A 16,533-nucleotide genomic window follows, 5' to 3' on the forward strand; every position below is an offset into this window, starting at 1 on the left:
CATGACCTTGTTTTGTGGGACACCACTACAGCTAACACCACACCTGGGTCCTATTTGGGAGAAATATACAGAGGAGAAAAGGAGAGGAGCAACAACATTGTGTAAATGAAGTGCTGTGTTGAGATATTGCTTCTGTTTTTATCCATGCAGGTTAACAGTTTTTTTTGCACCTCATATTGAGCCTTTAAAATGATGTTGTGTTGGAGGAATGGTGGGGCAAGAAAGAGAGAGAGAGAGTGTGTGTATCTGCGTGTGTACTGTGTAGGTTTGTATGTATGTTTAGATTAAAGATTAGAGTGTTTAATAGTCAAATGTACAGGGTTACATATGTATTACAGGGTACAGTGTAATTCTTGAGCTCTGAGCTCCAAAAATGCAGGACATATTAACAACTGTGGCAATGATATATTTCCATTGTGGTGGAAGCAGGGGGGGAGCACCAGGGAGATGGCAGGAGGGAGACAGTGGGAGCAGGTTGCTGACTAGTTGTGGTTATTCAACAGTCTGATGGTCTGGAGGTAGAAGCTATTGGCCAGTCTTACAGTTCTTGCCATGATGCTCCTGTACTGCCTGTGTCTGAGTGATGGAAGCAGGGAGAACAGGCCATGGCTTGGGTGGCTCGGGTCCCTGATGATATTCTTGGCCATCCTGCGATACCTGGTATTGTAAGTGTCCTGGAGGGCAGACAGTGTGCACCCAATGGTGCGTTTGGCTGAGTGTGGCAAGTCGTGGGTATACTGGGAGTACAGGAGGGGACTGAGTACGAACCCTAGTGGGGCCCTCGTGTTGAGAATCAGTGTCGAGGAGGTAATGTTGCCTATCTTCACCCTCTAGAGGTGTCCCGTCAGGAAGTCCAAGACCCAGTTGCATAGGGAGGAGTTCAGTCCCAGGGCCGTTAGCTTTGTGGTGAGCTTAGAGGGTACTATATTATTGAAGGCTGAGCTGTAGTCAATGAACAGCATCCTCACATGTGTATTCCTTTTGTCCAGGTGGGTACGGGCAGTGTTCAGTTCATTGTCGATTGCGTCGTCCGTGGATCTGTCAGGAGTATCGGCGAATTGGAGAGGGCCGAGTGTGTCGGGGAAGCAGGAGGTGATGGTCTTTGGTCTTTGACTAGCCTCTCGAAGCACTTCATGATGTGTGTGTGTGTGTGTGTGTGTGTGCGTGTGCGTGTGCGTGTGTGTGTGTGGTGATGTAGGGATGTGAGAGAATTAGTTTTGGACACACTACATTTGCTGGGTCACCTGCAAATTGGGACCATGCCCCAGGACTACCTGGTGTGTGTGTGAAATGTGTAGTTACTCACTGCTCTGTGAGGTTACTGATGTATTCCTTTGTAGAGTTGTCCTCCAGTAGGTCCATCAGTAGAGAGTAGGTCTGGTTGGAGGCCATGAATGCATTGGTAGCTATAGACTCTATATGACCAGACATCTCTGTGTGGCTGACAGATAGAGAGAAAAACAGATAGGGTATTAGATATACGGGCCTGACAACCACACCTGGGTTCAAATAGTGTTTGTTTGACTTCAGCTTGGTTGATCTTGTCTGCCGCAATGGAACTGAATAGAACCAAAAATGCAAGCCCAAACCCTGCCCATCTGGCACTCCAGGCAGGTTTGATGAAACGCTTTCAATTATTTGACAAAAAAACAACTGGTCTGCTGAGAAGAAGTCAAATGGATTCCAGCTATTGAGTTAATCTCTCCATTTCCTCTCCCTAGACTTAATGTATTACTTCTGCATAATAAGCTTTTTTATTGTTGTCATTGATTGAGGGTGTCTGTGGCAGGCCAGCCATTGTGCGATTGACAGGGCCTACATTAGGGGAGATGACCTTTGTTTGCCATAATTGGCCACTTAAAGTCTATTGAACTCAACTGACTTACCTTTTCATAAGGACCTCTGATTGGTTCACTGCTGAGTTCCATCGGTTGGGCACCGGTGGCACCTCGAAAGGAATGACCTTTGGAAAAGCATAGAAAAAATGAATGAAATGAAAGCGTGCAGAGGTGGCAGGCTAGCAGACAAAAGAAAACTGTCTAAGGACAAGGTGCTACACATGCTCTGGATGGGATGTGACGTCAGTTGATTTAAAACCTGAATCGTGACCATGCACAGTTATTAGCTAACCTTACATGACCCCAGGACCAGTGTTAAACTCACAGAAAGTAGACTGACTCAATAAAGTCATTTCAGAAAGTCATACTGAAGGCTCCAAGTACAGCACATATTCACTCACTAACGTATACAGAGTCAATGTTTCCATTTATAAGTCCTAGTGCATAAATGTTGACTATTTCACTGTGTGACAGTTCTTTTGAGAAAGTGCTAATAAAATAGAGGAAAGTGAATCACAGTATATGACACGCAAAGATGTTCTCTTCCTATTTCAGAGCCGTTCTGCTTGTTAATGTGGAATTGCAATGCTCTGGCTCCAGGCTTGCGCATGCACACACACACACACACCACACACACACACACACACACAGCCAAAACAAGCGCTCTCATTTCCCCAAAACCACATAACATGGCAGCCATATTCATAATAGATCCCAAGCTGCTGCTAGTGAGCATGGAGCGACTGGGAAAAGCTTGAGCTGTGGGTGCAGAACAAATTGTTCATTTCATTTGAGCGTCAGTCAGAGAAACTGTGTGCTCTCTCTCTGCTCTCTCTCTATGGTAGGGATATGGAGCTTCAGAGGGAGAAATACTGCACTTTAGCCATCACTGTGGATCAATACATTACACCTCTACTGAATCATCAGTATCCTTCCCAGGATAAAAAAATGGCAAAATACTTGAAATGGACAACTGACTATCGACCTCGTCAACATACAGTGCCTTGCGAAAGTATTCGGCCCCCTTGAACTTGCGACCTTTTGCCACATTTCAGGCTTCAAACATAAAGATAAAACTGTATTTTTTGTGAAGAATCAACAACAAGTGGGACACAATCATGAAGTGAAACAACATTTATTGGATATTTCAAACTTTTTTAACAAATCAAAAACTGAAAAATTGGGCGTGCAAAATGATTCAGCCCCCTTAAGTTAAAACTTTGTAGCGCCACCTTTTGCTGTGATTACAGCTGTAAGTCGCTTAGGGTATGTCTCTATCAGTTTTGCACATCGAGAGACTGACATTTTTTCCCATTCCTCCTTGCAAAACGGCTCGAGCTCAGTGAGGTTGGATGGAGAGCATTTGTGAACAGCAGTTTTCAGTTCTTTCCACAGATTCTCGATTGGATTCAGGTCTGGACTTTGACGTGGCCATTCTAACACCTGGATATGTTTATTTTTGAACCATTCCATTGTAGATTTTGCTTTATGTTTTGGATCATTGCATTGTTGCCAAAAAGTTCAATTTTGGTTTCATCTGACCAGAACACCTTCCACATGTTTGGTGTGTCTCCCAGGTGGCTTGTGGCAAACTTTAAACTACACTTTTTATGGATATCTTTAAGTAATGGCTTCCTTCTTGCCACTCTTCCATAAAGGCCAGATTTGTGCAATATATACGACTGATTGTTGTCCTATGGACAGAGTCTCCCACCTCAGCTGTAGATCTCTGCAGTTCATCCAGAGTGATCATGGGCCTCTTGGCTGCATCTCTGATCAGTCTTCTCCTTGTCTGAGCTGAAAGTTTAGAGGGACGGCCAGGTCTTGGTAGATATGCAGTGGTCTGATACTCCTTCCATTTCAATATTATCGCTTGCACAGTGCTCCTTGGGATGTTTAGAGCTTGGGAAATCTTTTTGTATCCAAATCCGGCTTTAAACTTCTTCACAACAGTATCTCGGACCTGCCTGGTGTGTTCCTTGTTCTTCATGATGCTCTCTGCGCTTTTAACGGACCTCTGAGACTATCACAGTGCAGGTGCATTTATACGGAGACTTGATTACACACAGGTGGATTGTATTTATCATCATTTGCCATTTAGGTCAACATTGGATCATTCAGAGATCCTCACTGAACTTCTGGAGAGAGTTTGCTGCACTGAAAGTAAAGGGGCTGAATAATTTTGCACGCCCAATTTTTCAGTTTTTGATTTGTTAAAAAAGTTTGAAATATCCAATAAATGTCGTTCCACTTCATGATTGTGTCCCACTTGTTGTTGATTCTTCACAAAAAAATACAGTTTTATATCTTCATGTTTGAAGCCTGAAATGTGGCAAAAGGTCGCAAAGTTCAAGGGGGCCAAATACTTTTGCAAGGCACTGTATATTGTGTGAACTCTACTGTATACGTGTGAACTCTACTATATACATGTGAGCTCTACTGTATACATTAATGTATGATACTGCTTATTATAATAAGATAAACTAGAGTTATGACTGCTTCAAATGACTCAACAGCAGGCATCAATGTGTCAGAGACAGTGGCTGTGTCCCAATAAAATCATTTTTCTACTGAAATGTGCACACGTTCACTACTTCCCACAAACACAATAGCCTTGGATTGGTGGAGGCATGGCTAGTGTGAGTTTCCACCATATTTCTTATGCCAGTCATTTACTTTAAAATCAGTGAAGGGAAGTGAACAAGTGCACACTTTGAAAGGAAGGAGAAATACAGATGTAGGATCTTAATTTGACCAACCTGTTTCAGAATTTAATAATTGTAGTGTATTTGAGGTTTAAAATGTCTACTTTGAAATTTCAGACATAATTTTCCCTTAAGAAAAATGCATCAACCCCTACAAAAATGTTGATGAATTAAAATAATTATAATTCACATTTCCTGTTGCTGTAGGATTATTTCCTGGCTGTAGCAAACTGGCTCAAATTAAGATCTGACATCTGTAATTAGGACATAGCCAAAGTGAGAGTAAATGTCCCACTGACCATGTTGTCCAGGTCCAGTGTTGCCTGCTTCAGCTGTGTCTGTGCACTTCTGACCAATGATAGAGTGTCACCAAGGGTACTACACAATGTTCTCCGCCCGTCCTCCTTCCCCTTCTCCTTTTTCTCCTCCTCCTGCTCTTCTTCCATGCTAGCACTACAGTTCATAGCTGGGGTAACATTGTGCAGCTGGGCTGAGAGAGTGTGTGTAGACTCCATGAGAGCAAACTGTTTAACCAAGGCTTCCTTTGCCTCTGCAGAGAAACAGAAAAACACTGATGTGATAGAAAAACACACAGCATGGATCGTTAAATGAATCCTTTTGATTCTATTTCAATGTTATTGTTATTTAGGATAGAAGTACTGCCAGACCCTTTATAGTAGGACTTTGTAGTGGAGCTGTTGCCTTTGATTTGATTTGATTTTTTATTTATTTTTACCTTTATTTAACTAGGCAAGTCAGTTAAGAACAAATTCTTATTTACAATGACGGCCTACATATGATCATGGATTGCATGTGGTCAGTCGTCAATTCAGACTGAATTCACTGTTTGTGCTAAAAACGCTCTCTGTATGTCCGGGTGCCTTTGGTTATTGTTGTAGCTTTATGGGTAAGTTGTTTATTGCAGTGTGCCTCGCTGGTGTGACCTTCTGGCTCTATCTGTGAGAGGAGGGTGTTTACAGCATCCTCTGTGGGATGTTATCCTGCGTTTGTGTGTTTGTCTCTCTCTCTCTCACTCTTGCGCGCTCTCACTCTCGCGCTCTCTCTCTCTGTGTATGTGTGTGTGTGTGTGCGTGCGTGCGTGTATGTACAGTACCAGGCAAAAGTTTGGACACACCTACTTATTCAAGGGTTTTTCTTAATTTTTACTATCTTGAAGGAGTTCCCACATATGCTGAGCACTTGTTGTCTGCTTTTTCTTCGCTCTGTGGTCCAACTCATCCCAAACCATCTCAATTGGTTTGAGATCGGGGGATTGTGGAGGCCAGGTCATCTGATGCAGCACTTCATCACTCTCCTTCTTGGTCAAATAGCCTTTACACAGCCTGGAGGTGTGTTAGGTCATTGTCCTGTTGAAAACAAATGATAGTCCCACTAAGCACAAACCAAATGGCATGGCGTATCATTGCAGAATGCTTTGGTCGTCAGGCTGGTTAAGTGTCTTGAATTCTAAATAAATCACGTACAGTGTCACCAGCAAAGCACCACCACACAATCACACCTCCTCCTCCATGCTTCACGGTGGGAACCACACATGCTGAGATCTCCCGCTCACCTACTCTGCGTCTCACAAAGACACAGTGGATGGAATAGAAAATCTCAAATTTGGATTCATCAGACCAAAAGACAGATTTCCACTGGTCTAAAATCCATTGCTCATGTGTTTTGGCCCTAGCAAGTCTCTTATTCTTATTGGTGTCCTTTAGTGGTGGTTTCTCTGCAGCAATTCAACCATGAAGGCTTGATTCACGCAGCCTCCTCTGAACAGTTGATGTTGAGATGAGTCTGTTACTTGAACTATGTAAAGTATTTATATGGCCTGCAATCTGAGGTGCAGTTAATCCTGATGAATTTATCCTTTGCAGCAGAGGAAACTCTGGGTCTTCCTTTCCTGTGACGGTCCTCATGAGAGCCAGTTTCATCATGTCGCTTGATGGTTTTTGCAACTGCACTTGAAGAACCTTTCAAAGTTCTTGAAATGTTCTTCATTTACTGACCTTCATGTCATGAAGTAATGATAGACAAATGATAGACTGTAATTTCTCTTTGCTTATTTGAGCTGTTCTTGCCATAATATGGACTTGGTCTTTTATCAAATAGGGCTATATTCTGTATACCACCCTTACCTTGTCACAACACAACTGATTGGCTCAAACGCATTAAGAATGAAAGAAATTCCATAAATGAACTTGTAACAAAGCAAACCCGTTAATATAAATGCATTCCAGGTGACTACCTCATGAAGCTGGTTGAGAGAATACTAAAAGTGTGCAAAGCTGTCATCAAGGCAAAGGGTGGCTACTTTGAAGAATCTCAAATCTCAAATATATTTTGATTTGTTTAACACTTTTTTGGTTAATACAGAGCAGTGTAGCCTTTTTAGCAATGTGGCGGTGTACCAGCGTGCTGTGGGGAGCGGTCGGACAGGCATAATCCTGATTAGAGTTCTCATCATAATGAAGAAGAAGGATTAAAAATTCGCTAGCTGCATGTCTGTCATACAAACAGGGATTAAGATGGTCACACACAGTCCTGCCTGCTATGAACTGTGTTGTTGGAATTTAGCCTCCATTCGATCTATGTTAATGAGCCTGTAAGACTTTTATGGTACTTTTCCCCCCCTGCTCATAAGATAATGAGAAAGTCAGCAAGTGTGGAGAGAAGATTGTAAGGCTGGTTGACTCCTGATTCATGCTGATTCTGTCTCTTTCCATCCCATTATGTTTGGTTTTATCATTATATTGTTGTGTTACATCTTTAACAATGTCAAGCTGAACAGAGTCAGCTCGGCGCTGACAGTCATACCGGGTGCAGCTTGGTGTCCACTATTCTAGGTATACTAGACAGTCTAGTATGGGATAGCATGATGGTATTGTTATCTACAGTATGAGCCAGGCCATGTGTCAGGTATAATGGCCAAATAGGAGCACAGTGGTAAACAGCATTGGCAGTCAGATTTCTGCTGACTGGTTGAATGAAAATGACAAACTGTTAGAATGTTTTCTGATCGGTCGTGTGGAATGAGTGGGTGGCTGATGATTGGTTACCTTGGATAGCCAGGAAGTCCTCCAGCGCATTGGGCAGGCTGTCCTCCCCCTGATGCCCACGCTCGTGATGCTGTCGCTCGTGATGCTGTCGCTTGTGAAGCTGTCGCATGTGATACTCCCGCATATGATGGTGGTTCCCGTAGCCCCTCCGGCAGTCGAAGCGTGCTAGGAGATTCTCCAAATCCTGCAGCCGAGCCTTCAGCCTCCCTGCCTGTATAGGAAAACATCAGAACAGCAGACAATGGACGATTTGTGGGAGAGATTGTCAATGATAAAAAAATATATAAAGCCAGGCTTCTGTGATTAAACACATTCCTGGCTGGGGGGCCAAACACGCTCAGAGTAGGCAACTAGCAGGCTCAAACTGTGTGTGTGTGTGTGTGTCGCTGCTAAGCACTAGCAGGTGAGCAGGTTGGTGGAGATGGCACTCCTTTACTCCTGAGTGGCACAGCGGTCTAAGGCACTGCATCTCAGTGCAAGATGTGTCACTAGAGTCCCTGGTTCAAATCCAGGCTGTATCACATTTGGCCGTGATTGGGAGCCCCATAGGTGGTGCACAATTTGCCCAGTGTTGTCTGGGTTTGGCTGGGGTAGGATGTCATTGTAAATACGAATTTGTTCTTAACTGACTTGCCTAGTTAAATAAAGGTTCATTTACAAAAATTATAATAATACCCTTTCATTTATTCACTGCAGCCCCCTAATAGGTAAAATCACTGTTCTTAATCTAGGCCAAGTACCACAATTAGGCTACTCACAATATAAGACAATAGTGTATCTTGTGTTTTAAATTCTCCTTCATACAGCACAAGTGAGGAAAGAAAAGGATTTCTTCCTGTGTCTTTACTGTCCCTCTATCTCTCTCCACCCCCTTTTTTTCTCTGCTGTCTTTATAGAAGGGATGAAGGTGTGCAGAAAGCCCGCAGTGAGAGCGAGAGAAAAAGAGATGAGAGAGAAAACACAAACTACTTTAGCAAGAACAAGTATACTTTACAGAAACTACAAAATTCTGCTATTAGATGTGCCTGCCACTGTATAGTGTCTGGAACAAACGGTATGGGACATGTATTTGGTGCTGATCTCTGGAGACATGAGAAATAAACTGGATCATTAAAGCAACTGTCTGCTATCCAAATGGCACCCTGTTCCCTATATAGTGCAGTGCACTACTTTTCACCATTTGGGATGCAGTCAGCTTCTATTTCTGTAGCTGTTTTTGTATCAGTGACTTCACATTGACTTCAGTCTGATTTATTATTTATCTTGGTTTTTGAAGAGGCCAGATGGCCACCATTGTTAGACTACAAACACACCCTTGGGTAGGAGTTTGAATAGACTTACTAATTGTTGTTTTGGAGTAAACTTCATTATGCAATGGCGATGGGTCAATAACAACAGCGGGGGGGTATAAGGGGGCCTCGTATATGTGACATGTTTTTCTGGGTTTTATATTAAGGACATTTACAGTAATTTAACTGTGCCAGTGAGCAAGGGGGTGGGGGGTTACAAATACTCTCATGAGTGCCAGGTAGGTAAGACCTTTAACTATGATGGCTGTGCCCTAAGTAACATGCAAGGGAGCGGGTCGAGAGCTTCGAGTTGCTCGTCCCTCCTCCAAATCACTAAGGGCTTAAAATGGTCCACACACGCACAGACGTGAAGAAGGTGTGACAGTGCCTTGTACCCCTCTAGTTACTGCCCTTGTTATCATGGAGGTGCTTTCCTTGAGCATGATATGCCGGCATAGAGGTGGAGGGGCAAGACCATGCAGGATCTTAAAGACAAGGCTTGCATCTACAAACTGCTTAAAGCTATCCAGACTGAATAAATTATGTTTGTGGATGATGTAGTAGGCTTGATTACCAACAATGACAGATCAGCCTACAGGGAGGAGGTGAGGGCCCTGGATGTGTGGTGCCAGGAAAATAACCTCTCCCTCAACGTCAACAAAATGAAGGAGCTGATCGTGGACTTCAGGGAACAGCAGAGGGAGCACGCCCCAATATCCACATCGACGGGGCCGCAGTGGAGAAAGTGAAAAGCTTCAAGTTCTTTGGCGTACATACAGTATTACTGACATTCTGAAATGGTCCACCCACACAGACAGTTTGGTGAAGAAGGCGCAACAGCTGATAAACAGCTAACAAAATGACTACACTGACTATATGAGTTAACCCTTGTATTTATTTTGAAGATGGCTAGTCAACATACTGTATCTACCTCTATCACTTCAGTATCCCTGCAAATTGTAAATATGGTATTGGAACTGACCCTGTATATAGCTTTTACTTTCTCGTGTTATTGCATATTTTTATTTCTTGTGTGTTTTTGTTGAATCATATTTTATTTTTAGTACTATATTGATATTGATTACTGCTTAGTTTGGATTAGAGCTTGCAAGAAAGGCATTTCCCTGTACTTGGGCACGTGACATCAAAACCTGAAACAAACTCAGCCTGCATGCCACAGAGAGGCCCAGATAGCTTGCAGCTAGTGTGGGAGAAACAACCGGTGGAAGAAATGACCGGAAGGAGAATTGGTGATTTCAGAGGGGGTTAGACTACTAAGCTTGAGTGGGAGGTTTGATGAGAGGGGCGGCCAGATGAACAGGGTGGGTGACTTGAAATCGTGCATTCAGATTCACAGATTCTATTTCCAGTATTGATTGAGATATATTCCTGTATGATGATATGGCCTCTTAGTGGCTTAAAGCATCGTGTGTCTCATCTTAATAGCACCCTCTAGTAGTTCATAGCCTCGTGTCTCATCTTAGTAGCACCCTCTAGTAGTTCATAGCCTCGTGTCTCATCTCAGTAGCACCCTCTAGTAGCTCATAGCCTCGTGTCTCATCTTAGTAGCACCCTCTAGTAGCTCATAGCCTCATGTCTCATCTTAGTAGCACCCTCTAGTAGTTCATAGCCTCATGTCTCATCTTAGTAGCACCCTCTAGTAGTTCATAGCCTCGTGTCTCATCTCAGTAGCACCCTCTAGTAGCTCATAGCCTCGTGTCTCATCTTAGTAGCACCCTCTAGTAGCTCATAGCCTCATGTCTCATCTTAGTAGCACCCTCTAGTAGCTCATAGCCTCGTGTCTCATCTTAGTAGCACCCTGTAGTAGCTTATAGCCTCGTGTCTCATCTTAGTTGCACCCTCTAGTAGCTTAGAGCCTCGTGTCTCATCTTAGTAGCACCCTGTAGTAGCTTATAGCCTCGTGTCTCAGCTTAGTAGCACCCTCTAGTAGCTCATAGCCTCGTGTCTCATCTTAGTAGCACCCTCTAGTAGCTTATAGCCTCGTGTCTCATCTTAGTAGCACCCTGTAGTAGCTTATAGCCTCGTGTCTCAGCTTAGTAGCACCCTCTAGTAGCTCATAGCCTCGTGTCTCATCTTAATAGCACCCTCTAGTAGCTCATAGCCTCGTGTCTCATCTTAGTTGCACCATCTAGTAGCTTATAGCCTCGTGTCTCAGCTTAATAGCACCCTCTAGTAGCTCATAGCCACGTGTCTCATCTTAGTAGCACCCTCTAGTAGCTTAGAGCCTCGTGTCTCATCTTAGTAACACCCTCTAGTAGCTTATAGCCTCGTGTCTCATCTTAGTAGCACACTCTAGTAGCTCATAGCCTCGTGTCTCAGCTTAGTAGCACCCTCTAGTAGTATATTGCCTCGTGTCTCATCTTAGTAGCACCCTCTAGTAGCTCATAGCCTCGTGTCTCAGCTTAGTAGCACCCTCTAGTAGTATATTGCCTCGTGTCCCATCTCAGTAGCACCCTCTAGTAGCTCATAGCCTCGTGTCTCAGCTTAGTAGCACCCTCTAGTAGCTCATAGCCTCGTGTCTCATCTTAATAGCACCCTCTAGTAGCTCATAGCCACGTGTCTCATCTTAGTAGCACCCTCTAGTAGCTTAGAGCCTCGTGTCTCATCTTAGTAGCACCCTCTAGTATCTCATAGCCTCGTGTCACATCTTAGTAGCACCCTCTAGTAGCTTATAGCCTCGTGTCTCATCTTAGTAGCACCCTCTAGTAGCTTATAGCCTCGTGTCTCATCTTAGTAGCACCCTCTAGTAGCTCATAGCCTCGTGTCTCATCTTAATAGCACCCTCTAGTAGCTCATAGCCACGTGTCTCATCTTAGTAGCACCCTCTAGTAGCTTAGAGCCTCGTGTCTCATCTTAGTAGCACCCTCTAGTAGCTCATAGCCTCGTGTCTCATCTTAGTAGCACCCTGTAGTAGCTTATAGCCTCGTGTCTCATCTTAGTTGCACCCTCTAGTAGCTCATAGCCTCGTGTCTCATCTTAGTAGCACCCTCTAGTAGCTCATAGCCTCGTGTCTCATCTTAGTAGTACCCTCTAGTAGTTTATTGCCTCGTGTCTCATCTTAGTAGCACCCTCTAGTAGTTTATTGCCTCGTGTCTCATCTTAGTAGCACCCTCTAGTAGCTTATAGCCTCGTGCCTCATCTTAGTAGCACCCTCTAGTAGTTTATAGCCTCGTGTCTCATCTTAGTAGCACCCTCTAGTAGCTCATAGCCTCGTGTCTCATCTTAGTAGCACCCTCTAGTAGTTTATAGCCTCGTGTCTCATCTTAGTTGCACCCTGTAATAGCTCATAGCTTTGTGTGTCTTATCCTAGTTTTGTGAAAACAAAACATTATGTGCTGAGCCCAGCCGTTATCTTACTACTGATTTTGGCTGATAAATACTAAAGATTTGGAAATTCAGTGTTTGACTATTTATCCATGCAACATAACCGTAACAATTTACTAACTTTAAATGTGGCATGAAGACAACCACTCATGATGTTTTCATCGGATTGTCAAACAAATCACTTTAGAAGTAAGTTACATTCTCACTTTCATCCAAAATAACTCCAGCATCCGAACAGTGCACTGTAACTATCTCACCACAGAATGCATCTGAGCGAGCAAAACAGAACCCCTCTTACTATACATGTATCTGATGCTTTCTGGTCAAAAAGAGTATAGCAGACAGACAGGAGCAACACTCTTACCTGCTCCTTGACTAGCCCATAGCAGACGTGGCACTCCTCACACTGGTGTGTGGCTCTGTTGTGGAAGTAGTTGAGCTCACATTGGTCACACCTGTACCCCACGAAGCCCTGGCGGCAGGGACAGGTGCCGTTGGTGTGGCACTGCATGGAGCTGGAACCCATTGGGTTGCAATTACACGCTGAGAGGAACAGGGGGAGGCAGGGGTGGAGAGAGGGACAGGGGGAGGCAGGGGTGGAGAGAGGGACAGGGGGAGGCAGGGGTGGAGAGAGGGATATGGGAGGCAGGGGTGGAGAAAGGGACAGGGGGAGGCAGGGGTGGAGAGAGGAACAGGCAGGGGTGGAGAGAGGGACAGGGGGAGGCAGGGGTGGAGAGAGGGACAAGGGGAGGCAGGGTTGGAGAGAGGGACAAGGGGAGGTAGGGTTGGAGAGAGGGACAGGGGGAGGCAGGGGTGGAGAGAGGGACAAGGGGAGGCAGGGTTGGAGAGAGGGACAAGGGGAGGTAGGGTTGGAGAGAGGGACGGGGGAGGCAGGGGTGGAGAGAGGGATATGGGGAGGCAGGGGTGGTTAGGGATATGGGGAGGCGGTGGTGGAGTTAGGGACAGGGAGAGGCAGGGGTGGAGAGAGGGACAGGGGAGGCAGGGTTTGAGAGAGGGACAAGGGGAGGTAGGGTTGGAGAGAGGGACAGGGGGAGGCAGGGGTGGAGAGAGGGACAAGGGGAGGCAGGGTTGGAGAGAGGGACAAGGGGAGGTAGGGTTGGAGAGAGGGACGGGGGAGGCAGGGGTGGAGAGAGGGACAAGGGGAGGCAGGGGTGGAGAGAGGGATATGGGGAGGCGGTGGTGGAGTTAGGGACAACGAGAGGCAGGGGTGGAGAGAGGGACAGGGGGAGGCAGGGGTGGAGAGAGGGACAGGGGGAGGCAGGGGTGGAGAGAGGGACAGGGGGTGGCAGGGGTGGAGAGAGGGATATGGGAGGCAGGGGTGGAGAAAGGGACATGGGGAGGCAGGGTTGGAGAGAGGGACAAGGGGAGGTAGGGTTGGAGAGAGGGACAGGGGGAGGCAGGGGTGGAGAGAGGGACAAGGGGAGGCAGGGTTGGAGAGAGGGGAAAGGAGGCATGAATGGCATATAGACAAATAGATTGGTTGTTGAAGAATTAGACATTGCATGTGTGCGTGTTACATTTCTAACTTCTTATTGTTATCAGAATGACTTGTTTTAGCACGTTTTGATATGTCTTAGTGTTTGCACATAAGGACTTCTAGCCCCAATCACAGTATAGGCTACTGTAGCTACTTCTGCAGCCCCGTGAGGAGAAACCATAGAAGCCCATACGAATATGTGCTGCACAGCCGCCCCTCCAGTCCCAGCCGACACACACACTGGCCTGTGATTTGGTGGCAAGCCATGGATGATGAGCCAATGGAGTTACAGGTGCACCTAAGAAATGTAGAAAGTGATTCACATAACACTTACTAATGAAAGGAAACAGAACCACTGCATTTCTAGGTATGGAACCATAGATGTATAATAATTACTATTCTAATTAAGCAATAAGGCCCAAGAGGGTGTTGTATATGGTCAATATACCACGGCTAAGGTCTGTTCTTAGACACGACACAACCCCAGAAGTACCTTATTGCTATTATAAACTGGTTACCAACATAATTAGAGCAGTAAAAATAAATGTTTTGTCATACCCATGGTATACGTTCTGATATATACGTGCATCAAAGCCGGGACCAAGAGACTGAAAAACAGCTTCTATCTCAAGGCCATCAGACTGTTAAACAGCCATCAATAACATAGAGAGGCTGCTGCCAACATACAGACTAAAACCACTGGCCACATTAATAAATAGATTTAATAATGGTATCACTAGTCACTTTAATAATGTTTACATATCCTATATTACTCATCTCATATGTATATACGAGTATTTTATACCATCTATTGCATCTTGCCTAAGCCGCATGGCCATCGTACATCCATATGTTTATATGTACATATTCTGATTCCATCCCTTTACATTGTGTGTATAAGGTAGTCGTTGTGAATTTGTTAGATATTACTGCACTGTCAGAACTAGAAGCACAAGCATTTCTCTACGCTCGCATTAACATCTGCTAACCATGTGTATTTGACCAATAAATTTGGATTTGATTTGATTTGCTATACCATAGCTGTCAGGCAATCAGCATTCAGGGCTCGAACCACCCAGTTTATCATTAATAATAATGACTAATTCTATTTCTATGATCAGAACCAATTTTAGAGTCAGAATGCATAACAATAGAAGATTCCAGAATTGCTTTAGGATTTCCTGTACCTCTCACAGCCTACTCCAGACTGCAGGTTGAAGAAGCCCACCTCACACTGACCACAGTCTCGCCCGGTCACATGACTCCAACGACCCAGAAGTCCCTGCAGGACTGCAGCCGCAGCCTGGGAGAAGACACAACCACACGTTAACGTCATGTCAAACACACAAAAAACATAGTAGCCTAAACGGGCAAAAGCATTATCATAACAGAACAGAAATCCAACAAAGTATGCAAAAGGTACATGTCATATACATCATCCAAACAGTACACTAAACACAGTGTCACAAATGAAGTCAACCACTGAAGCTTATTCTTCTATCAATGTTGTGGCAATTGTATATTTCCCGTCCTCTGTCCATTCACTATCTGCTATTCATTCACCCAATCTTCTATTCCTTCACTCTATCGTCTAGACAGGGTTAAAGTAAAATAACCCTATCTCTCTGTATGGCGTGTCCTGTCTGCCCTGCGTGCCTGGCTTTGTGTTATCTAGGACAGTGCAGAGACAGAGGAGACCATCTACTGTACATGTACATAGTACTTGAATCAATCAATCAATCACCTAACCAAACAAACCTACATGAACATATTGCCTCAATCAATCACCCCAACTACACCGACTCGGTACCGGTACTCCTTGTATATAGCCTGTATAAAGCCTCATTATTGTTATTTTATTGTCTTACTATTTTCTTTTGTTACTATTTTCTTTTCATCCATTTGCAAATGTTCTTCATTTTTAAGTGCATCGTTGGGAAAGGGGTCGTAAGTAAGCATTTCACGGTAAAGTATACACTTGTGGTAATCGGCGCAAGTTACAAATAAAATGAGATGTTATTTGAATGACTGAGCAGAGCAGACACAGGTTGCGTCCCAACTGGCACACTGCACACAAAAAAAGACATGTTGTATTGTCACATGTACCGGATAGGTGCAGTAAAATGTGTTGTTTTACAGGGTCACCCATGTTAACACTGCGTCCCTGGAGGAAATTAGGGTTAAGGTCCTTGCTCAAAGGTCAAATCGACAGGTTTCATCTTGTCAGCTCAGCGACCTTTCAATTTCAGGCCCAACACAATAACCACTAAACTACCTGCCGCCCTAAAGGCTCTATGGGCCCAGGTCAAAAGTAGTGCACTATATATGGAATAGGGTGCCATTTGGAATGCAGGATACAGTAGATGACAGAGGGAGAGGGTCATAAGTCTCCCTGACTCACTGTCTCCTTCACACACACACATGGCAGCCCCACAGATACACAGGGGTCAAAGTACGGGTAGCCATTTGGAATGCAGGATACAGTAGATGACAGAGGGAGAGGGTCACAAGTCTCCCTGACTCACACACACACACACACACACACACACACACACACACATGGCAGCCCCACAGATACTGTAGGCAGGGGTCACATTTGGAATGCAGGATACAGTAGATGACAGAGGGAGAGGGTCACTGACTCACTGTCTCCTTCACACACACACACACACACACACACACACACACACACACACACAGGAAAATATGGCAGCCCCACCCCCACAGATACTGTAGGCAGGGGTCAAAGTAGATACTCCGGGTAGCCATTTGATTAGCAGTCTTATGGGTTTG

The 16,533-nt window shown here is 44.7% G+C and overlaps 1 protein-coding gene across 1 annotated transcript in view; it reads right to left on the minus strand.

Moving 5' to 3' along the window:
* LOC118388066 (laminin subunit gamma-3-like) overlaps window positions 1-16,533 on the minus strand; it is a 235,317-nt gene that overhangs the window by 13,109 nt on the left and 205,675 nt on the right. The window contains 7 exon segments of the mRNA XM_052526033.1: window positions 1,307-1,441; window positions 1,887-1,963; window positions 4,843-5,093; window positions 7,609-7,819; window positions 12,607-13,122; window positions 14,942-15,043; window positions 15,770-15,807. Of these exon segments, the coding sequence (XP_052381993.1) occupies window positions 1,307-1,441; window positions 1,887-1,963; window positions 4,843-5,093; window positions 7,609-7,819; window positions 12,607-13,122; window positions 14,942-15,043; window positions 15,770-15,807 (1,330 nt within the window).

This window comes from Oncorhynchus keta, chromosome 9 (genome assembly GCF_023373465.1).
Source record: "Oncorhynchus keta strain PuntledgeMale-10-30-2019 chromosome 9, Oket_V2, whole genome shotgun sequence".
NCBI lineage: Eukaryota > Metazoa > Chordata > Actinopteri > Salmoniformes > Salmonidae > Oncorhynchus > Oncorhynchus keta.